Here is a 24533-nt window from a genome sequence, read left to right as displayed (position 1 = left end):
ATATATATATATATACAGTGCCTATAGAAAGTCTACACCCCCTTTCAAAATGTTTACCTTTTGTTGCCTTATAGCCTGGAATTAAAATGCATTAAAAAAAAAATTCCATTTATCTACACATCCTACCCCACAACTTCCAAGTGAAAAAAATATTCTAGAAATTTGTAGAAAATTAATTAAAAATAAAAACTGAAGTAGCTTGGTTGGATAAGTGTTCACCCCCCGTGTAATAGCAATCCTAAAATTATCTCAGGTGTAACCAATCACCTTCAAAATCACACACCAAGTTAAGTGGCCTCCACCTGTGTTAAATTGTAGTGATTCACATGATTTCAGGATAAATTCAGCAGTTCCTGTAGGTTCCCTCTGCTGGGCAGTGCATTTCAAAGCAAAGACCATGAGAACCAAGGCGCTTTCAAAAGAACTCCGGGACAAAGTTGTTGAAAGGCACAGATCAGGTAATGGGTATAAAAAAATATCAAAGGCCTTGAGTATCCCTTGGAGCACGGTCAAGACGATTATTAAGAAGTGGAAGATGTATGGCACCACTAAGACCCTGCCTAGATCAGGCCGTCCCTCCAAACTGGATGACTGAGCAAGAAGGAGACTGATCAGAGAGGCTACCAAGAGGCCAATGGCAACTTTGCAAGAGCTACAGGCTTTTATGGCCAAGACTGGTCAAAGTGTGCATGTGACAACAATATCCCAAACACTCCACAAATCTGGCCTGTATGGTAGGGTGGCAAGAAGGAAGCCATTATTCAAGAAAGCCCACCTTGAATCCCGTTTGAAGTATGCAAAAAAACACTCAGGAGATTCTGTAGTCATGTGGCAAAAAGTTTTGTGGTCTGATTACTCCCTACTGTGAAGCATGGTGGTGGCAACATCTTGTTATGGGGATGTTTCTCATCGGCAGGGAATGGGGCACTTTTCAGGATAGAAGGGAAAATGAATGGAGCAAAGTACAGAGAAATCTTTGAGGAAAACCTGCTACCCTCTGCAAGAAAGCTGAAACTGGAACAGAAGTTTACCTTACAGCATGACGGATGACCCAAAGCACATAGCCAAAGCTACACTGGAGTGGCTAAGGAACAAAAAGGTAAGTGTCCTTGAGTGGCCCAGTCAGAGCCCCGACCTAAATCCAATCGAAAATTTGTGGCATGACTTGAAGATTGCTGTCCATCAACGCTCCCCAAGGAACTTGACATAGCTTGAACAGTTTTGTAAAGAAGAATGGTCAAATATTGCCAAATCTAGGTGTGCAAAGTTGGTAGAGACCTATCCCAACAGACTCACGGCTGTAACTGCTGCCAAAGGTGCCAGACACGGATTCACTCTGCCTGGGCTGTTGATGGTTACTCACTCGAGGTGGCTTTAAACCAGAAGATGGTACTGTTCTCAGATTACAAACACTCAAAATGGCTTCTACGGTTCATACACGCTTCTGCTCTCAAACTCCTACTTGCCTTCATCTAGACAAAGAGCCTCCTTTTTAGGGCTCTTAATTAGATAATTAATGACCACTTATTACAAAGTTGTTTACACCTGCATTGTACATACAGACATACCTTCTTCAATCCTTCACTAGTTCTCTCTGTCGCTCCTATCCCTTCCTACTCCGCCGACCCAACCTATCAACTTCCGTCGAAACCTCTGTTCTCTCCCCCGTCTTTTCCTCTGCTGCTCTCTTGCACCTCCCCTCTATCGACTCCTTCTCCCAACTCTCTGTAGACCCGGCTACCTCCACCCTCTTCCCCTCCCTCACGTCCTGCCTCGATCCTTCTGCCCCCTCACCTCTTGACCTACCCGCCCCTCCCTGCCCCAGCCCTGGTTCTCCTCCGTGCTCCACTCGGCTCATACCGAACTGCGCTCTGCTGAAAAGAAATGGAAGAAAACCAATCTCCCTGCTGCCTTGGATCTCTATTGCTTGTTCCTCTCTCCCTTCTCCTCTACACTCACCTCTGCCAAACGCTCCTACTTCCACTCTATCATTCAGTCTTCTACTAACAATCCTCGTAAACTTTTCTTTACCTTCTCCTCTCTCCTTAGCCCTCCCCTTCTTCCACCTTCCTCTATCTAGGCTGACAACTTTGCCTCCTTCTTCTCCTCCAAAATCACAGACATCCGCACACTCTTCAATACTTCCCCACCTTCCCCATCCACCCCGTCATCTGCTCACTCACTCACAATCACCCTCTACAACCGCTAATCTACCCCCCCTTCTTCTTCACGCCCCTCTCGGACTCTGATCTTTGCTCTCTGCTCCAGAGCCATAAACCCACCATGTGTGCTCTGGGCCCCCACCCCACTCACCTTTTCCATGCTGCTGCCCCTGCTCTACTCCCTTTCATTTCCTCTCTTCTCAACACCTCTCTAAAACCCTCGAGCGAGTGGTACATCACCAGCTCTCTGGTTTCCTGTCAAAACGTTCTCTGCTCGACCCCTTCCAATCAGGTTTTCGTCCGGCACACTCCACTGAAACTGCTCTTCTCTCCGTCACCAACTCTCTACTCTCCGTCTGTGCCGCCTCCCTCTCCTTTGTACTAATTCTCTTTGACATCTCTGCTGCCTTTGACACAGTTGACCACTCTATTCTCCTGTCCTCCCTCGCTGACCTGGGACTCTCCGACACTGCCTCTTGCCAACATCTCCTCCCGTATCTCTATCTGTCTCTCAGCCATCTCCTCCTGGATGCACTTGCATTATCTTAAACAACCTCTTCAAATCAGACCTCCTTTTCTTCCCCCTCTTCCTCCCCTACTGCTGATATCTATTTCTATTTGTCTTGAATCCACCACCCTCTCTCCCTCCTCATCCACCAAGAACCTTGGTGTCACCCTCGACCCCTCCCTCTCCTTCTCTCAGCACCTCTACTCTGGCACGCTCCTGTTGCTTCTTCCTCAGCAACACGCAGAATTCGCCCCTTCCTCACCAACTACTCCACGCATCTCCTAGTTCTGGCCCCGGTACTGTCCCGCCTTAACTACTGCAACTCCCTCCTGGCCGGCCTCCCTGCCTCTGCTATCTGTCCGCTCCAGCTCATCCAAAACTCTGCTGCCAGCCTTGTCTTTCCCTTCCTTGTTTCTCTCACGCTTAACCACTGTTCCGCTCCCTCCACTGGGTCCCTATCGCCGCTCGCATCCAATTCAAAACTCTTGTACTCGCCTATTGCTGCCTCGACCTTTCTGCTCCCTCCTATCTTCAGACTATTATTTCTCCCTACACCCCCACTCGCCCCCTCTGCTCCTCTACAACAGGCAGATTAGCTGTACCCCCTCCGCTCCCCCGCTTCCACAGCCCGCTCCTTCTCCACCCTTGCTCCTCAGTGATGGAACAACCTACCCATGGATATCAGGACTGCTCAGTCCCTGACCACCTTCTGGCGCCTCAAGATACACCTGTTCAGACAGCATCTGTAAACCTCACAACTCTCAACTATAACGGACTATATGTCACCCAGTTGTACCAGTACTTGAATCATCTTGTACTTGCACTGAACTGCCACATATTTTGCCGTATTCTACTACTGCTTTTAATTATAACTATTTTATGTATCTTTGTGGCAAAGTGGTGAGTGGATACAGGTGAGTGCAGTGCAGGTACGAATCACACAGACAATTACTAACAGGTGCAAGGGTGTTTATTGATAAATTACAATGTCCAGAGCCTTAAATGCAAATACCTATAAATAATAATGTTGGAAGTGATTACAGCGGTGTGTATCACTTCGGTTTTTGTAAACTCCCACGGGTTTGACCCGCAACGAAAATGTCCAGTTTTATCACTCACACAAAACACAAAGACACAGAGACAGTTCCTACGGTGCATGATTTAAATGCTTGTGGTGAAAAGACGTTGTGAAACAGGGAAGTGCTGGTGTCCGGATTTGTTGCTGGCCTGTGGCTGCAGCTCCGGATAGTGTTAGTAGTCTTAAAACGACACAAACAGAACAATGTTACAAGACAGACTAACAAATACAAGACTCACGGTTCTCACAAATTGCAGGGTTTCCTTTTGGTTCTTTCAAACCATTCACAAAGGAACAGATCACATACGCTACCCCCCTATTTATATCCTCATTCATGACCCCTAAGTTAACGGGTGCATCCTCTCCTCCAATCCTCGGATGCCACACCGTTTACCGTCGGGGTCATTGAGTTTGGATACCGTAGCTCCGTCCCTCTCCTAAATGACCGACTTCCACCTACCCTATGGAATAAATTGTTGTGCCTTTTAATTAAGGGTACCCTTGTTCCTCTTACACCGTGCCCTCACAGGTCGAGAGGGAGATCTAACACCAAGAATCATACTTGACACAATCTTATACTTGATTTTACTCTTAAACAGGGTTAGAAACTAATAATATTTTGGTACTAGTCCAAAGGACTAGTAACTTTTGAAACTTGCTAGTCCTGATGTAAACTTACTCGTTCTTATGTGAACTGTTGTTGTTGGAATCAACAACAACAGTTGGGGTCTCTAAAAATAGGCTTACATTTTATTTTTCTAAAAAATAAATACTGTGCTATATTTAGAATATATATATATTTTTTTTAACAAAAGCGCCTTAGTAAACGTTCCTAGAGATCAATCGATCACCTATTTGCACCTCGTTACTGAGCGACTACTGTACTGTGTGCTGAGAAACAGACACTGACAGCACCAGTTGGGATGACAGAGGAAAACAATTATCTCCGTATCTCCTTGCTGACCATGAAGATCCGCCTGAAATTGACACAGATGACACAAATAAAATGTTTATTTTATTGTTCATTACATGTGTTTCTATTTATAAAAATGCTGGCTGGTTTGTGCAGTTGGGGGTTACAGTCTGTGTGTGATTAAACAACTATGAATTACTACCTACAATAATTAATGTACTCACATACACACGCGGTCTTCACTTAAGTCCCCAATTTAAAAACAGTACGTTTCACTGTAGCCCTTGGGATGAAATTGTTAGCTAGGTGGCTAAATTTTTTTTTAATTAGCAGTAGGAGAAAACCGCTTCAGCAAATACAGTAGAATGCCAGAACTGATGGATGCTGAATCTACTAGGATGGATACTAATAAGAGCTTAACAAATACAAAAGAAAAACAAGGGAAATGCAGATCTTTTTGTCAGAGACACCAGTGAATGTTTTACTTTTTAAGTGCTGCAATAACAGTTCTGTTTGTGAAGCATCCACACTACAATTTGACAGAACAGGTGATTTATTTGCACTATGTGGTACCTTATGTTTCCCCCATTGGTGCTTGAGCCCTGGAGCACTCATGGAATCGCCGCCTAGGCACCTATTATCAGTGATTAAAGCCTGATTTTCAAACTGATTATCGCTTACCAGCACTGTATTGTTAAAAGAAAAGTGTGTTTTAAAAAAGTAACTTCAGCTTCCATAATGTATACACCACCAAGCTACAGACAGTGAGTCCCAAACCTTAAATGTGTTGTTTATAGGTAAGAACTCAACTTTATTATGAATATATTGTGTTTTAAGCAACATATCACAATAATGTTAATTAAGGTAATTGTATATTTATTAGTTTTAAAATGTTTAATAAAACATGGCCAAGTTTGTTGATCTCGTTAGTATAACCGGCACCTTTTGCTAATTACATCTTCAGTCTTTTTTTCTTTCTTTTGTGGTGGGGGGTCTCAACCTGGTATAAATCTCCACATTTTTGTAAAAGGACTTTACACTTACTTAAAAAATGCAACATGTTTCAGTAAATTCAAATGCCCAATAAACTTTGCATCCCGTGCAGAGAGAGAACACAAATGTAAAGAGGTTGGCATTGCAATGGATATGAAGGGAGGTTTCAGTTCCGAGTGACTGTTTTATAAGCATTATGAATGCTTATTCACCACTGCTACACCCCGTTAGAAAATTTGCTTTCCTGCAGGAAATGCATTGCATTGCATTTTTTGCAAGACTGTGAACGTCACAGTATATGTTTACATTTGTTTTAAGTACTCGCCCAGAGGACTACTGAGACACAGACATCAACTAGTCCTCATCAGATTTAATTCGCCTCGGGCAAGCAGGAGTTTCTAACCCTGCTCAAAGGTATGTGCATTCACAACAGTAAATCGCCCTGGATAAGGGTGTCTGCTAAGAAATAAATAAATAAATAAATAAATAAATAAATAATAATACAGATATTTAGATTTTCCCACGACCTCTAGTGGATACTCTTGGAAATACCAGTAAATCCTGACTAAGATTTTTTAAAGAAAACCTGGACACAGGGTTCTACTCATTCTCAGGCTTACATATGTATTTTTATTACTTTCCCTCTTATTCGATCACAATATATATATATAATTTTACTGTAAAATAAAATAATCCATGGCAGATCCTAGACTGGGTTGATGGGGGCAGCGGGGCAGCAGGTGGCTCGCTGGTGGCTGGTGCTGAGGTGCTCGGGGAGTCCAGGGCGGGCGAGGCAATGATGTTCACATGGTGCAAGTCGAGCAGGGTCCCCACACACTATAGAAAGTCTAGCCTGCGAATGCAGGGGTCTTGTACTGCAGCCAGCCAAACTTTATGGTCCTTTGTTACTCCTCCATACTCGACCTGCAGCCATCCTTTCCCTTCCATGGGTGCCAGCTCCCCAGTGACCGTCTTCAACTGCACCAGGGTTGGGAGGACTCTCGCTCTCCAGTCCATCCCTGCCTGCTGCAACACGTCCGGTCGGACGATGGTGATCGACGACTCATGTCAATCAGGGCAGTGCAGGGGACTTCCTCTATGTGGACCGAAGTGTGCAGGAACGTTCCAGAAAATCTGCTGTTTAATGCCTCTATTGCACTTGCATCGACAGCCAACACCATGGCTTTAGCGGCAGTGAATTCAAACAAATGCAAGAGTCCTGTACGGATTGAAAACTACGTTGAGAGCACTGTGATTGTTGCATATTGCATGTTTTATTTACAGGTGGCTACAGTGTAGTTTACACTTGCAATTAAGATATTTCTATTATGTGTCAGTGTTGTTGTACAGCAAAATAAAATAAAAACTGTCCAAAAATAGAACCATTTATTTTTTCAACAATTATTCAACCCAGTAACATTTTATACAGAAAATAAATAAAAAATCAAACTTTCCAAATAAATTATTTCTTCAATGATTCTTTGAATACATCTGTGAATGACTAGCAGTTAGTTTCTTTGTTTTGAAACCTCAAGTGCAATCTTCTGCATTTCCATGAGCTCCTGCATCTGCCTTTTCTGTTCCTTTGCAAAGTCTTACAATTGAAGTACAGTACTACAGTTTGTTTGTAGCGCAGGTGCGTGGCTAAATATGTGAACTTGCCTCGCGCACTGAATGCATGCCTGCCACATGGCTCACCTAGGTCCTAAATACTGCTTGGTACAGACAGGGATTGCAGTAACCACACACTGGCCACAGATTTTGCATACACTAAAGGTTTGCTGACATAAGGGGGTTTAACAGTAGAGTTTTGAGCAAAATACTGGAGAAACTCCGTCCGGGAGACAGGTCCAAAATGTGGGAGACTCCCGGTGAATACGGGAGTTGGCAGGTTTGGCTCTCTAGGCGGAACAACAATTTCCACAGCTATAATAAACAGTAAACAGTAAGAAATAGTTTTAGTGTAAAACACTGAATTACAAATTTAGTAACTCCAAACATTGTAAGAAGGGTGATGGCAAATTTACAAAGATATGTGTACTCATCATGAGGGAGCATGTAGTCTCTGTAAGTCGCTTTGGATAACAAAAGCATCTGCTAAATGACTAATTCATAATACTACTAATAATATAGGCTTGTCAGCTTTGAATGCTTATATTTAAAGCGCAGATATTACATTAAAATAAACTTTTTCCTTGAACAGCTACTGTCACCACAAACCAGCTTTGACAAAATTAGCCAAGCCCCGTGCACAGACAGGAAAAAGATAGCTCATCATGCGCAAAATGAGCAGTGGACACTTATTTCAATGGGAACCTAATTTGATCCTACACCGAGATTTTACCGGCAAACTCTCTTTATCAAGCCCTTTTCTCTAACCACTGGGCCAAAACCTCCTAATAACGTTTGCTATTATAAACTTTGCTGCTGTTGTAAACAGGGTTGCGTGTATGTACAACAATAACACACCATCCATTTAAATTTAAGACAGGCTGTGTATTCAAACTCAAATGGTTCAAATCATGGTGTGGACATTATATCTAAACGTTTTCAAATGAAAACAACAACAACAATATATTAAATAATTTAACAAAGAAACTGCAATTTTCACGAATGTATCAACAACAGGTTTTTTTTTTTTTTTTTTTTTAAACGCACTTCACTCCCTCACCACAGTAAGCACAACTATAAACAGAGTAAGGACGGCGCAGCGTGGAGCTACCCGCGCACGGTATGCTGGGAGATTTGGGGGCATGGCTAGGTGGCCATTTTAAAACCTCAGCGGCAGGAGCTGTGCAGATGGTGTCTAAAAACAACTTGCACATACACATACTAGGAAACAATCTGTCGTCACCAGGAGGACGGTTGGGAAACCAAGGAAACAATAACGCTGTTGGATCAGGTAGATAACTGCTGGATGCAGGAAGCTTAGCAGGTAAGACCATGACTTAGAAATTGTTGCAGCATTTTATTAATTAAGGTGTTAATGTAACTGAAAGGAGGTTCTACGTGTTTATGATCTGCTTTTTATGTAATAATATCTGCTAGGAATCAAAGTAAGTGGCTTGTTTCTTAGCTTCCATACAAATTATATCACTAGTTAATTTCAGGCTAAGTTATGTACAGTACAGTACTACTATTATTAGTCTGGACGAATATGTTCAGTAAATGTATACAGAAGTACAGTTGTATTTTTTTAACTGTGCCTTTTAATATTTATGATTGCAATTATTTCTTAAATTACTGAAATATTTACCTTTTGATATAGCTTAAGTTGTTTTTTACCAATTGCCAGTGACATAGCACAGGCTTGATCAGTCAAAGTGTGTTTATTCCAGCGTCATGTAGTTAAAATGTGGATAAAGACACTTTGCTTATCTAGGCTTTAATGATGCTGAACTACCGTCTACGAACCTTTACACAGAGAGATGATCTGAACCACTCGGATTGATTGCAAACATCTTGAAAAAATATATGCATTAAGAAAATGTTAGTACTTTAAAACCAAATGAGTTAATAGACAAAAATTGCAACATTTGACATTTTTGGAGCCCCATTTCACAAATAAGCGTAATTGAACTGGTAACAGAAAGGAGATTTGTTTTATATTCCAGCTCACAATGATAGACAGTGTCCAAGTACGGAGTCGGGGAGCTGTAGATTTTCAGTCTTACTATGAATATGCCTGCGCTCTGCAAGACTCTGTTCCACTGCCAGCTGTGAAAGCGAAGCTTGGCCAGGGTATCTTGGACCTCAATGGAGATCGGTTAAAGCTGGTTGACTGGACTCCTATATTAAATTCTCTTGCTATTAACAAACATCTACATCATGTTGCAATAAGAAGCTACCATCAGCCAAGTCTTGGTGAAGCAGGTTTGTTATTTTAAGCACTTACAAGCAGAGTTTTAAATAGTTGTCAATTCAGATAATAACATTATTTCAGAATTTAAATTAAATACACATTTTCATGTGTTTTAGTAATTCTTCTTGAAACTGATTTAATTTCTTGCGGATATAGTTAATCTTTTGGTATCTGACATCTGCACAGCCAGTGCTACAAACCTTTTTTCTTCAATGGAATTATATTTTTAAGAAAATCTTAATTACTGTGCCCACTGAGTGTCCTTTCTTCTTTTGTTACAGAAAGATATAGAACGTCTTACAGGAAAAAAATCCCAGCGTTTCGTTCCAAGGACATGACGTTCAGATTGTGTAAATCAGTTAGAGATTGTCTGACAGTTTCACATTCTCTCAAAACTCTGGAACTGCAAGGCCTTCCATTGCGAGAAAGAGATTTAATTATTTTAACAAAGGTACAGTAAAAGCTATCATTTTATATAATTTCCAGATGATTGCAAATTAATAGTAGCACATCAAGGTAGAAAACACGATTTCATTTCTGGAACCAACCATTTTGCAGCCTTCAGCAATGACAAAAGTCAAAGCTTGTTTACTCCTTGGTATTTAAGATTTTGTTATATTGTTTATCTTGTAGGGATTAGCAAAAACAACATCTTTGGAGAACCTTTCGTTGGCATACTGCCCCATAGGAGATGAAGGATTGGAAGGTAAACTGAAAACACTGCTGGGATTGGTTGTTGAAAACTTGCATGCTCCAGAAGTTTGATTACAATAGTAATATGAACTATGGACAATACCATTATGTGAGGGTTCCCAGTGGGTCATCCAGTAAAGGCACTACCACAGGATGAGTCACACTGTCAAGAGCTTGCTGGGTCTAATAATGTTAATCTTGAGGGCCCACAGGCAGTGCTGCATTAGCCTTTGAGCTCCTCTGCTTGGTCTAGTAACATAGGCTGAGCTTAGTTCAACCCCTCATTCTTTACCACCCTTTAAGGTTTCCCAAGCTCTTCCTACCTCCAGGTTTCAGTAACCCGTTGCTTAGGTTTGGCAGTTAAGAGGTGATTGGCTTGATGGGGGAAACAAGAGATGCACCTTGATCTTCAGTCCTCTTGATTAAGTGGGTTAATAATAATATAAATCTTAATTTGAGCCTAGTCTGTTTGTTAGTTGTCATGTTAAAAAGTGGTTTCCTCGACTACAGACATGCTTGTTGATGCAGCTAATCGCTGAAGAGTGATTCATTCAACAGAATTACCTTGTTTGACTTGGCAAATGTCGGTTACCCAGATAGTTTGCTAAGTATTGAGTCCTTGCTTATTTGGCTTTTATGTGGCACCACTACTAGTTTTGATCATATATTTTAAACATCATATTTATGTATTATGGTCAGAAATTACAAACAGTCTAATTATTGAATAAAAAAATAAAAAAACGAAACAGATGTTTCTTAGGTCGTGTTTACTGTTTTTGTAGGCAAGAACAAAGGGCTTGCACCTACAAAAGTAGCAGGAAAGTTGTCTGAGCAAAATGAAACAACACTGTTTCCAGTTTCATCAGACATGTTTTGATTGAAATAAATAATTATTAGTAGTTGTAGTAATATATAATTCTTTAGAATCAGAAACATCATATTTAAAGGTAGTATCAGATTTGGGTAGATTTGCACCCTTGGGAGCATTCAGTCGTTCCTGAGCTGCTACCTAACTTACTAAAATAATGAATCATTTTTTTTTATATAGTGACATAGGAATACTATATTACTGTTTATTTATTTTTCAGTTATTTGCCAAAGTGTGAAGAACTCTGCATCAATCAAGACAGTTAATTTTGCAGGCTGTAATCTAACATGGAGTGGGGCTGAACACATGGCAAACATCGTCAAGGTAAAATTTATTAAGAATGTACCTGTATTTATTATAAAATAATGCAATGTCACACAGTTCATAACTGTCCAGAAGAGGGTATTTTGTTTTCTGTTCAGTATTTGTGTAATTAGTGCCACTTACTAGCCAATTTTCACCCACTTTGTGGGAGTCTCTCTGACCTCTTGTGGGTATCAGCTTAAATTATACTGCACCCTATACAGTATTCTAAATGTATTATATATGTATTTGTATGTGTATATGTACCTCAATGTCAGACACTGGAGATTTTCACAGTTCACAATCACCGATCTTAGTATTTTCAAATGCTCTTCTAGTACCAGGCAACCAAAAGACACAGCGAAGCTTGGGCTGAAAGTCTTCGCTATAGAAAACCTGACCTAGACTGTATGACTGGCTTGCGAAGGATCAACCTTAGCTGCAACACTCTCATTGGGGATCGGGGAGCCGTTTCCTTCGCAGACGCACTTAGAGAAGACCTCTGGCTAAAAGGTATGAAAGATGATGCCAGAAAAACTGAGGTGTCAGGTATTCATGAATCCTATAAATGAAGTATTATCTTTTATACAAGCTCTAGTATGAAAAGAATGACTTGGAAGATAATAACATTTGGTGGGTTTCACCAAGATACCAGTGAGAGGAAATATTAAGGTGCCACATTTAATGTATCGCAAGCCTGTATGATGTCAGGAACTAATACATTTTTATGTACCCCAGTACCCACTTTAGGTAACTCCTGGTATGGCTTGTCATTGTGTCCTGGTGGAAAACAGCACATTTCAATGTCCAGCTAATATCCCAATATCCATTATTTTTTTTTATTTATTTTTTTACATGAATGAAGAGAAATACATATAACAACGTGTGTGTGTGTGTGTGTAATATATAATATATAATGTGTGTGTGTGTAAATCATGCACAACATATATATACAGTGCCTATAGAAAGTCTACACCCCTTGAACTTTTTTCACATTTTGTTGTGTCACTGCATCAGAGTTTCATGCATTTAAATGAGGATTGTTTCCCACTTATCTACACACCATACTCCACACTGTTAAGGGAGAAAAAAGTTTTTATTGAGAAAAAAATTAAATATAGAAAATACAAAACTGAAAGGTCATAATTGGATAAGTCTCCACCCCCTTAAATAATACTTGGTGGAAGCACCTTTGGCAGCAATTACAGCTGTGAGTCTGTTGGGATAGGTCTCTACCAACTTTGCACACCTAGATTTGGCAATATTTGACTATTCTTTTTTACAAAACTGTTCAAGCTCTGTCAAGTTCCTTGGGGATTGTTGATGGACAGCAATCTTCAAGTCATGCCGCAAATTTTCGATTGGATTTAGGTTGTGGCTCTGACTGGGCCACTCAAGGACATTTACCTTTTTGTTTCTTAGCCACTGCAGTGTAGCTTTGGCTGTGCTTTGGGTCATCCATCATGCTGAAAGGTGAACTTCCATCCCAGTTTCATATTTCTTGCAGAGGGCAGCAGGTTTTCCTCAAGGACTTCTCTGTACTTTCCCCTTCTATCCTGACAAGTGCCCCAGTCCCTGCAGGTGAGAAACATCCCCATAACATGATGCTGCCACTACCATGCTTCACAGTAGGGATGGTGTTCTCTGGGTGAAAGGTGAACATTTTGAAAGGGGATGTAGACTTTCTATAGGCACTATGTATATAACTAAAGATCAACACAGCCCCTTTTGGTCCCCTAATTACTTCTGGCTGTCAAAAAACATTAGCATTGTAAACGGTGTCCAAATTATACTTTGTAAGCAACACTAGCTTTTGAAATAGTGATCTTTACATACACGTGAAGTTGCTGGTGCTGCTCCAGACTCGGGGTTCGTTTATGTCTGCAATATGATACAGGTCAGGTACGTCACTCCAACTTGCAAAAGAAATGACTCGTATGGAGATTGAATTTTTTTTTTCTTTCAAGCCTAGTGTTATGTGGAATTTAATAAAAGAGAAATAAAAGGGTGGGTAAATATATATATATATTTTTTTTTTCATTGTACAGCACCCTCTTTTCCATATGTAAATTTATTAAAGTTAAAAAGTTATGTTGTTGCTTTATATCTATGGCCACTTTGTTTATTGTGCGGACTATTATTAAAAAATGTGTTTTCTAGTTTTTACCTGAACTACGCAAGATTTATTTCTTAATCATAACTACTGTGTCATCCTTTTGCTTTTGTAGTTCATTCATGATGTTAAAGGGATACTTTGCAATTCTGTCTTGCTAGGTTTGATATTTAAAAATAAACGGCAGAGAAAACCTTAAACTGGTAAGCGCGTTTAATGTAACCATGTATATTGGTACAGATGAAACTGTATACAGTAAACACATCAACTGATCTTTGCAGGTTTTCGTTCCTGGCCATTAAGTTACATCCAGTGTGTACGTGTTACAGCTATAGTCTCAACATTATTTCTGGTATCTCTTGTAGCACTTGACCTTCAAAAGTGTGGGATATCCAACGAAGGAGCCAGAGCACTGCTGGATGTGCTGCAGTCTAACACCACAATAGTAGTTCTCGATCTTAGGAAAAATCCTTTAGTTGGTGAGTGTTTTGCTTACAATAATTTCGTTATTGATTTGTAATTGAGTTTTCCATACAGTTGGTGCAAACAAGTTTGTATTCTTCTTAGCCATAAACTTTGCTGTAGAAAAGCATTTATGTTCTCCTATTATGCAGCTTCAAATTGTAAAACAAGTAATGTGATGTACACTGCCTGGCCTCTTTTAGTACCTGTAACTGACATGGGTTTGTCCTGATCACAGCCTTGACAACACAAGGTAATGCCTTCCACGTGGCTGGTAGACTGGTTGCAGCTGTGCTGCTCCCACAGCTTTAAATGTCACATCACATGATCAAAATAATTTGCATCTAGTTCAGTACAATGCCAAATTCATGTCCTAATTAAGTGTTCTGGCAGTGTATGTGTTGACCCATTGCAGTTCAGAAACCAAAAAAATCCTATAAATACACTTTTTTAATTGGTGTTCTTTTCTCAGATAATGCTCTTATAAAGTCTCTAATTGAAAGAGTACTTGTGAATTCCAATGAAGCAAGCCCTGAGGTAGGTTCTCTGTCTTTAATTTATTCTGTCAAATATGTAATGTAACATGCAATGTTTAACTGCTCTTATATGCACTTGGCTTTAGGTATGTCTTGTTTACTTTGTCCATGATCTGAATCAGGGGTGTGCCAATAGTCATATTTTCCTAATGTAAGAAATTTGTTTGTGTTATTTAATGTAGAACCTTGTCGTGATCAAACAAACTAGAACTCATGTTTTATATGCAATTATTTTTTCCAACAGTTTGACTTTTTTCCACTTAGTTTCCTTAGAAATGCATCATCTCTGCAGTGAATTGTGGGATTGTAGTCCTGGGCAAGGTGCTATCTCTGATTAAACTCAACAAAGTAATGTTGTTGTTCTTGTAGTACAACTGGATAAACCTTCCACCTGCAAAGGACTCATTGAAACCTAAACAGCGGAAAAGAACTATAATGCTTGGAAGTGGAGTAAGAGGAAAAGCTACCATCAGGATAGGTATGAAAAAACATTTTTGGAAGTAACTATTTACTTTTATTATATTTAAGGCTGCCACCTTTTAAATGTGTAAATGTCTCCATTTAGTATACTTGTAACAACCCGTCAACCCGTCAATCGGTCTGTCAATCGTCGCCAGCTATTAGTCTGGTCGACGCAGACCACAGCGGAGTACCCAAGCCTTTTGGTCTCGGGCCAGGCACATCCAATTCCGTCCTATTTCTTGTCGGAGCTGGTCTCTCCACCGAGTGGCTGGACGACCGAGCGGTCTTTTGATGTCGAGTGGCAGCCATTCAGTCACGGCCAGTGTCCATCGGCCGTCGGTCCTCCTTGCCAGGTGGCCGGCCCAGTGCTTCTTCGACTTGTCGGCCAACTCGACCGCGTCTTTGACCTTGGTCATCTGCCGCATCTGCTCGTTGCTGATCCGGTCCGTCCGCCTGACGCCAACCATCCGGCGCTCGATCGCCCGTTCGGTGACGGCCAGTTTCAGCCGGTCGGCCGCAGTCAGCGACCATGTCTCTGCGCCGTAAAGCATCGCTGGCAGCACGGTGCTGTTGAACAATTCGGCGCGCCGGGTCATGTTGTTGCCCATGTTGTTGACCACCTCGGCTATGGAGGCGTAGCTGATCCAGGCGGCCTTCCGTCTGTGCGCTAGCTCGCGGCTGTTCTTGTGCTCCATCGTCAGTTCTTGGCCCAGATAGATGTAGCTGTCGACCTGCTCGATTTGGTTCTGGCCAATGTGGATGGTGTTGTCGGCGACCTGTGCGTTTCGCATCCACTTGGTCTTGGCCATGTTGATCTTGAGGCCGACTGTGGCACCGGCCTGGTTGAGTTCAGTCAGTCGCTGCTGCACGTCGGCCACCGAGCTGCCGGCTTGTTCGGGTGGCTGTTGTTCGTCCAACTGCTTGGCCAGTCGGTTGAGCAGCACCTTGGTGAAGATCTTATAGGTGGTGCACAGCAGCCAGATGGGCATAGGAGGGTGTGTAGTCCAGTGGTTAAAGAAAAGGGCTTGTAACCAGGAGGTTCCCTGTTCAAATCCCACCTCAGCCACTGACTCATTGTGTGACCCTGAGCAAGTCACTTAACCTCCTTGTGCTCCGTCTTTCGGGTGAGACGTAATTGTAAGTGACTCTACAGCTGATGCATAGTTCACACACCCGAGTCTCTGTAAGTCGCCTTGGATAAAGGCGTCTGCTAAATAAACAATATATAAATAAACAATATATGGGCCGGTAGTTGCTGAGCTGCTCGCGGTCGCCCTTCTTATACAGCAGCACTGTCCTGGCCGTCTTCCACTGGTCCGGGATCTTTCTTTGCGCGAAGTAGCGACTGAAACGACTGGCCAAGGCTGCCCATAGCGTCGGTCCGCCCTCCTTGAACAGCTCGATCTCGATGCCGTCCAGCCCCGGCGCTCGGTCCTTCTCGGTCTTCTCGATCGCGTATTGGACCTCGCTGATAAGCACCGGCGGAATGGCTGGCAGTGTGTCGTGTTGCAGGTCGGGCGGGTCGACTGGGACCTTGCTAGCGAAGAGGTCGCAGTAGAAGCGGCTGCATTCGGCCTCGATGCCCGATCGGGATCTGGTCGTCCGCCCGTCGGCTGTCTTCAATGCCGGAATCTGGCCGTGTTTCTGCTGCATCAGCCGTCTGCACTTCTTCAGGCTCTTTCGCTCTTTGGCGGCTTCTAGCAGGCGCTTGTTCTTGTACTGCTCCAGGTCGGTTTTGAGCCGCGCCCGGATCAGCTTGCAGAGTAGGCCATACTCGACGTGGTCTGTGCCGTTTGCCCGCATTTGCCGCCTTTTCTGCAGAAGGGCTTTGGTGTTGTCTGATATTCGGTTGGCTTGGTTGTTGGTGCTCGGCTTTGCAGCTGCATCGCGTGCTGTCCGGAGCTTGTTCGCAAACTGGTCGTAGTTGGTGATGTCGTCGTCGTCGTCGTCGGTCTGCGACCAGTTGGTGTTGTTGACGATGTGCCTGAAGACGGTCGGGTCGGTGGTGGACTGCCGCTGTCGCTGTGTCTTGTTGCTGGCTGCCAATGCGCGCTTCTCCACCCTGGCGTCGATGACCAGTTTGGCCCTGAGGAGTCGGCTGTCGCTGCCAGTGCAGAACGCCTTCCCGATGACCGTCCTGGAGGATGCGGCGGTGGCTGCAGAGGATGTAGTCGATCTCGTTCTTGGTCGCCCCATTGGGCGACAGCCACGTCCAGCGGCGGCCGAGGCGCTTCTGGAAGAAGCTGTTGCCGATGTAGAGCCGGTTGGACTCGGCCATTGCTGCCAGCCGCTCGCCCCGTTCATTCCGGTCGTCGCTGCCGAACGGGCCAATGAACTGCTCATTGTCCAGCCCCCGGCCCACCTTGGCGTTGAAGTCGCCCATCAGGATGTAGTATGTGGCTCGATGGGCAATGGCCGCTAGGACAGCCTCGTAGAACAGCTCAATGTCGTCGTCTGCAGCTGCCGTTGGCGCGTAGGCCTGCATGATGCAGATGGTGGTCTTGTTGGGCAGCAGCAGTGTGAGCACACCGACTCGGGAGTTGGTCAGGTCGACCTCGTCTATGAAAGGCGCCCATCGCTTGGAGACGATGTCCCCCTTGCCGGCGCCTAGAGCGACTGTCGACCCGTCTTCCCAGCGCACGTGCAGCGGTTCTCGACGCCTCGTCTCGCACAGGCAGAGGATGTCGCACCTGATGTTGGCCTTTTCGGCGATGATGGTTGCCAGGTCGGTTTCCCTCGACATGGTCCTGGCGTTGAAGGTGGCGATGTTGAGGTTGGTGATCCGTTTCCGTGGTCGGTTTCCTGAAGACGGCCTACTACCTGAAATTCTTAGCAGCCCCTCATCCTTGGCCTGATCGCTCCGTCGCCGTAGAACGGGCGCAGGGACGTGCAGGGTACTGGGGCCCATTTGTTTCGCTGTCGTAGCTGATGCTTGACCGGCCCTTGGCTTGCTGGGCCTCTAGGACCAGTACCTCCCTACTTAGCTGGGTGTCTAGTGCCTCTCAGCCTGGTTGGACCTGCTGGAGATTGCTCCCTGCTGTACATCGCCGGCAGACACCCAGGGCCACCCCTCCGCCACGTTGAGGCATAGGGTAGGATTTGGAGGGGACTTGTAACAAACGTTTAGAAAATCTAGAAACTAACATTAAGCAGCAGACAAGTCTTGTATTGTGTTGCAATTGCACACTGACTGACTGGTATTCCCGTTCATTAAAAAATACCATTTAAACTATTCATATTATAACGTTAAAACGTTTAACCATTAAGGAGTTAATCTGGTGGGCGATACCAAAATTTTGCCCCATGATGCTGATACCAATTTTAGTATTGTGGTACTCAGTACTAATGATACCACTAGATGAGTCACATGAAACGTTAACCACTTAACTAATAAAGTAACTGGAGAATTAATTTGTATAGTTATAGGATTTAAATAAAGGCAAATATGGTGTGTCACGGTGGTATTGTGAGCCCCAGAAAATACCGACATGTTCCTCCCAGCTTTATATATAGTTTAGATTATACTCACCAAAGATGAAAGTACAATGGGTAAATCTGCAGCAACAACTAACTGTACAACTGTAGCAACTTTTTATATAATATCCCAGATGTCCAAAAACACAAAAAAGTCTGATTTTTAGAACAAAAAAAAAAAAAAAAGGTTTTAGAGTCCAGTTCACTTGAATCAAACTTTAGAACTCCTGCATTTAAATTCTACTGATGTTTACATGCTCTGGTGTCAGTATTGTGCGCAGACGATTAACAGTAAGGCCAGCGTTGGAGAAAACACGTTCTGGAGGCACAGACGATGCTGGAATGCAAAGGTAACACTTTGCCAGTTTTTCAAGCCTTGGAAAATGCTGTGCATTGACCTTCCACCACTCCAATGGTCTGCATTCCAATGAAGGACAAGGCTCCCTGAAGTAATTATGCAGTTTGTTTTCTACTGTATTATCCTTATTCTCTCCATTCTCTGTATAATCGTCACCTAAAAGCATCGCTATAGCACTCTTCTCAGTTTCACGCATTTTTTTCGGCGCTGGCTCTATCGGCTCATCCGGTTCAGCACTTCTCGGTTCAGCCACAGCACTTGAAGGTTCTTCTAATTCTAACATTGACGCAAGTTGCATAAGCCTTGATTTAGCAGCTATCTGGACAGCAGGCGAAAGAAACCGCATGTGTTTATGGCGTGGATCTAACAAAGAGGCGATAAGTGCAGGTTGTGCCTTTATGGCAAGATCGCTGGGTTTCATGCGATGCTCCAGAGAGCGACGAACCGCAGCCTTGAAATCAGCCACTTTTCCATTTTCGACCGGTGCTTTGTCGCTGAGGTGAGTTTGGAGAAGACTGTTGCAAATGGGATAAATATATGAAATTGAAACTGACTGTTCAGCAAACATGGCAGTTGTAGCGCATTTTAAAGTGGAAAGTAGTGGTAAGATATCCTCTATTAATTGCCAGTGCTCATCTTGCAGCTTAAGCGTTCGGGCATCAGATTGTTTTGTAACAGAGAGTTATCTGAAAGCACAGCTGTTATTGCCCACCTTTGCTCACTGAGTCTTTCGAACATGTCATATACCGAATTCCAGCAAGTTTTACACGACTGGATGAGGCGGTGTTGCGCCACCTGAAGTTGTGTTTGTTTTCTTTCGAGTGCTTTTGCAGCCACGGTGCTGTGGTGCAAGTGTGCAACTAGTCTACTTACAGCTGCAGCAACACGATCCATACCACTTGAAGAAAAAACATCATTTATGGCTAACTGCAAAGTATGGGCAAAACAACTGACAGATTCCCTTGTAACATACCTCGGTGTGTTGGCGAGCACAATGTTGCTTGCTTTATCATGTACGCACGCCAGGACACGGCCTGCCAGACCCCATCTTTCCACTGTTGTGTTTAATTTTTCAGCAAGGTTTGCTCCTGTATGTCGTTCTGGCATACTTTCGGTTTGTAGAACTGCGGATCGAAGCTCCCAATTTTCAATATAATGGCAAGTGACAGTCATGTAGCTTTCTGTAGTTAATGCTGTCCAGCAGTCTGTGGTGAAAGCTACATTAACGGCGGTTTCCAATTTTGCACGGAGCGACTTCACAAGGTCTTCATAACACTTTTCTAGTCGCGAGGTTACAGTCTGTCTCACAGGAACACGGTATTCAGGTTCTACAAAACTCATCAATGCACGAAAACCTGTACCCTCAACGAAACTTACAGCCAACATATCTGTAGTGATCATGGTACACAGCAACTCAGTTAGTTTTTCGGCACGTTGTGTGTTGCATTTCCATGCACTGCCAGAAACAAACTATGTCAGCGTTGTTTGATTTTTGTCTTCTTCACATGAAACAGAGGGATGTTTCAGCTTCAAATGGTTCAGCATTGCTCCAGTGCTGCTTGTATACCTGAGCTCTGTATTACAGTTTACATTTAACTGTTACAGGTGTTATTTTTGTGAAATGATTCCAGGCATTACTTTTCCAGAACAGTACAGACACTCATAGTTTGGAGCGATCTAAAAGAAGTATTTGCCAAATATCGCGATAACGAGAGGGGTCGTAGTGTTGGGTTTTTTTTTTTGTTTTTTGTTTTTTTAAATGAGTGATTGTGGCAGGAATGGCTGACTGGTCTGACGTCACGGCAGAAGAAGGGACCACAACAACAAAAAGGTATTGTGCAGTGGCGCGGGCGCCGTTTTATTCAAAGAATCCAAAAAATAAATAAAATATTTAAACAAAAAAAACACTCGCTCACAGAGCAAAATAAATAGTTAAACAAAACAAAATCACGAACACAAAAACAATAAACAAAACCCAGGTCAGGCTGAGCATTTGCCTTCACTGTTCCTGGAGTTTACTTTTTAGTTTCGTTTTAATCCTCTCGCTCACTCTCCTTCCAACACCCACCCCGATCTAAAGAGCTGCAGGCTTTTTATAACAGGTGACCATCTCCCGATTAGCAACAAATTAAACCACTTAATTCATTCGGGAGATGGCCACCTTCTGCACGAGTTTTAATTAATTACTCCTGGCAGAGGACGAGCACTGATCTCGCCTCTGCCAGGACACGTTTTAAAAAATAAACAAAACACGGCGCTACGCCGTCATAAATATAATACAATAAAACTAAATACAAAAGAAAAACACACTGCACAGGGGCGGAGGGGGAGACCCCGATCTAAAAATAAATAAACAATGTACAGGGCTGCTCGCCCTGTTACAGTGATGGACATGTAAAGCAACCTATCCACCTGCGCCCTGAAAGATGAGACGTGATTTGAGATGCGGAAGGCTATTGCTAAGGCTACGAAACGCGGTAGTAAGCAGGTATGACGCCGTTTGAAAGCTACGTTTCTGTAGTTTCAGTTTAAAGTTTGGTGCGCCGCCGCATCGAAATTAATAGGGCCGAGTTTAAAAAATAGCAACTAAAATATATTAACGGATTAACGGTAACGCATTTAACGGTAACGGTAAGATAAATACTTATCTTTTAAACGTTTAACCGTTTAATATTTTACAACCCTAATATATATATATATATATATATATATATATACAGACGTGCTCAAATTTGTTGGTACCCCTACACAAAAAACAAAGAATGTACAATTTTCTCTGAAATAACTTGAAACTGACAAAAGTAATTGGCATCCACCATTGTTTATTCCATATTTAATAGAAATCAGACTTTGCTTTTGATTTTTTATTCAACATAATATTGTAAATAATAAAACAAATGAAAATGGCATGGACAAAAATGATGGGACCGCTAACCTAATATTTTGTTGCACAACCTTCAGAGGCAATCACTGCAATCAAATGTTTTCTGTAGCTCTCAATGAGACTTCTGCACCTGTTAACAGGTAGTTTGGCCCACTCTTCCTGAGCAAACTGCTCCAGCTGTCTCAGGTTTGATGGGTGCCTTCTCCAGACTGCAAGTTTCAGCTCTTTCCATAGATGTTCGATAGGATTCAGATCAGGACTCATAGAAGGCCACTTCAGAATAGTCCAATGTTTTGTTCTTATCCATTCTTGGGTGCTTTTAGCTGTGTGTTTTGGGTCATTATCCTGTTGGAGGACCCATGACCTGCGACTGAGACAGAGCTTTCTGACACTGGGCAGCACGTTTCGCTCCAGAATGCCTTGATAGTCTTGAGATTTCATTGTGCCCTGCACAGATTCAAGGCACCCTGTGCCAGGCGCAGCAAAGCAGCCCCAAAACATAACCGAGCCTCCTCCATGTTTCACTGTAGGTATGGTGTTCTTTTCTTTGAAAGCTTCATTTTTTCATCTGTGAACACAGAGCTGATGTGACTTGCCAAAAAGCTCCAGTTTTGACTCATCTGTCCAAAGAACATTCTCCCAGAAGGATTGTGGCTTGTCAATATGCATTTTAGCAAATTCCAGTCTGGCTTTTTTATGTTTTTCTTTCAAAAGTGGAGTCCTCCTGGGTCTTCTTCCATGGAGCCCACTTTCGCTCAAAAAGCGACGGATGGTGCGATCAGAAACTGACGTACCTTCACCTTGGAGTTCAGCTTGTTTCTCTTTGGCAGTTATCCTTGGTTCTTTTTCTACCATTCGCACTATCCTTCTGTTCACTCTGGGGTCGATTTTCCTCTTGCGGCCGCGCCCAGGGAGGCTGGCTACAGTTCCATGGACCTTAAACTTCTTAATAATATTTGCAACTGTTGTCACAGGAACATCAAGCTGCTTGGAGATGGTCTTGTAGCCTTTACCTTTACCATGCTTGTCTATTATTTTCTTTCTGATCTCCTCAGACAACTCTCTCCTTTGCTTTCTCTGGTCCATGTTCAGTGTGGTGCACACAATGATACCAAACAGCACAGTGACTACTTTTCTCCATTTAAATAGACTGAATGACTGATTACAAGATTGGAGACATGTGTGATACTAATTAAAGAAACTAATTAGTTTGAAATATCACTATAATCCAATCATTTATTATCATTTCTAAGGGGTACCAACAAATGTGTCCAGGCCATTTTAGAATATCTTTGTAGAATAAACTATAATTCATCTAATTCATCTCTTTTGTTTTATTCTATGACATACCAAAGGCATGCAAGTATACATGATAAAATAGCTTTTAATTTCATCACTTTTCAGGAGGAATGAAGCATTATTTCAATGAGCTGTAAGGGTACCAACAAATTTGAGCACGTCTGTATATATATATATATATATATATATATATATATATATATATATATATATATATATATATATATATTATAGTAGCCATGGCCAGCTATTTAGCACCTATGATACTATTGCAGTGCTATAACGCAAAAAGGTCACAAGGTTACAATCCTGTTTATTTTATCTAATAGCCGGGATGCCTCTAATGTGTCCTAGTCTGTTGGGCAGATTGGGGAAAAAATTAAAGTGATGTAAAGTACTGGAGGATACGGAAATGTAAATGTACTGCACTTCCACAAGACAAAACAAATAAACTGTGGGCAAATTAAACCAGTGAAGTTATCAGCGTTGTGTCTAAAATTTAATTTTGCATAAAGAAGCATTATATTATATTAATGAAGATTTGAGTATCATGCAGGCAGACAGTGGGGTAATGAGATCATAAAAAGCCTGGATTTGCTAGTGTGATACAGATTTACAGTGCCTATTTAAAGTCTGCACCCCCTTGAATTTTTTTCACATTTTGTTGTGTCAGTGCCTCAGTTTCATGCATTTAAATGATTTTTCCCACTTATCTACACACCATACTCCACACTGTTAAGGGGAAAAAAGTTATATATTAAAAATACAAAGCTGAAAGATCATAATTGGATAAGTCTCCACCCCCCTGAGTTAACCCTTTGCAGTCCATTTATTAAGTGTGTGTCAGGCGCGTCAGGTCCAATTTATTTTCACACGCGCAGTTAATTTTAGACGCACTGTTTAAAAGTATTTTTTTTATCAACAAAGCACTCACTAGGCATCTCCAGCCCCGCCCCACCCTTTCGTTCGCTATAGCTTTCACATATGCTAAGAAATAAATAATAATAATAATAATACTAATAGTCCGACATTGGACCGGATAGGATTAATTGCAATGTCGGACCAGGTCCGACATAGGACCACAAAGGGTTAATACTTGGTGGAAGCATCTTTGGCAGCAATTACAGCTGTGAGTCTGTTGGGATAGGTCTCTACCAACTTTGCACACCTATATTTGGCAGTATTTGACCATTCTTCTTTACAAAACTGTTCAAGCTCTGTCAAGTTCCTTGGGGAGCGTTGATGGACAGCAATCTTCAAGTCCATGCCACAAATTTGTGATTGGATTTAGGTTGTGGCTCTGACTGGGCCACTCAAGGACATTTACCTTCTTGTTCCTTAGCCACTCCAGTGTAGCTTTGGTTGTGTGCTTTGGGTTGTTGTCATGCTGAAAGGTGAACATCCGTCCCAGTTTCAGCTTTCTTGCAGAGGGCAGCAGGTTTTCCTCAAGGACTTCTCTGTTCATCCCCATAACATGATTCTGCCACCATGCTTCACAGTAGGGATGGTGTTCTTTGGGTGATGCGCTGTGTTGGGTTTGCGCCAAACATAACTCTTTGCATTTA

The 24533-nt window shown here is 42.5% G+C and overlaps 1 protein-coding gene across 1 annotated transcript in view; it reads left to right on the top strand.

Moving 5' to 3' along the window:
• Positions 1–8369: 8369 nt before the first annotated feature.
• Positions 8370–24533, top strand: part of cep78 (centrosomal protein 78) — a 39523-nt gene continuing 23359 nt past the window's right edge. The window contains exons 1-9 of the mRNA XM_034036054.3: positions 8370–8589; positions 9269–9527; positions 9798–9967; positions 10150–10222; positions 11298–11401; positions 11719–11893; positions 13859–13972; positions 14428–14492; positions 14861–14969. Coding sequence (XP_033891945.1) covers positions 9275–9527; positions 9798–9967; positions 10150–10222; positions 11298–11401; positions 11719–11893; positions 13859–13972; positions 14428–14492; positions 14861–14969 — 1063 coding nt within the window. The 5' untranslated portion in view covers positions 8370–8589; positions 9269–9274. The remainder of the gene's footprint in view (positions 8590–9268; positions 9528–9797; positions 9968–10149; positions 10223–11297; positions 11402–11718; positions 11894–13858; positions 13973–14427; positions 14493–14860; positions 14970–24533) is intronic.

Source organism: Acipenser ruthenus, chromosome 1 (genome assembly GCF_902713425.1).
Source record: "Acipenser ruthenus chromosome 1, fAciRut3.2 maternal haplotype, whole genome shotgun sequence".
NCBI classification, from domain to species: Eukaryota; Metazoa; Chordata; class Actinopteri; order Acipenseriformes; family Acipenseridae; genus Acipenser; species Acipenser ruthenus.
Note: the sequence above shows the minus strand (reverse complement) of the source record. Positions and strands in the feature narration are given on the sequence as shown.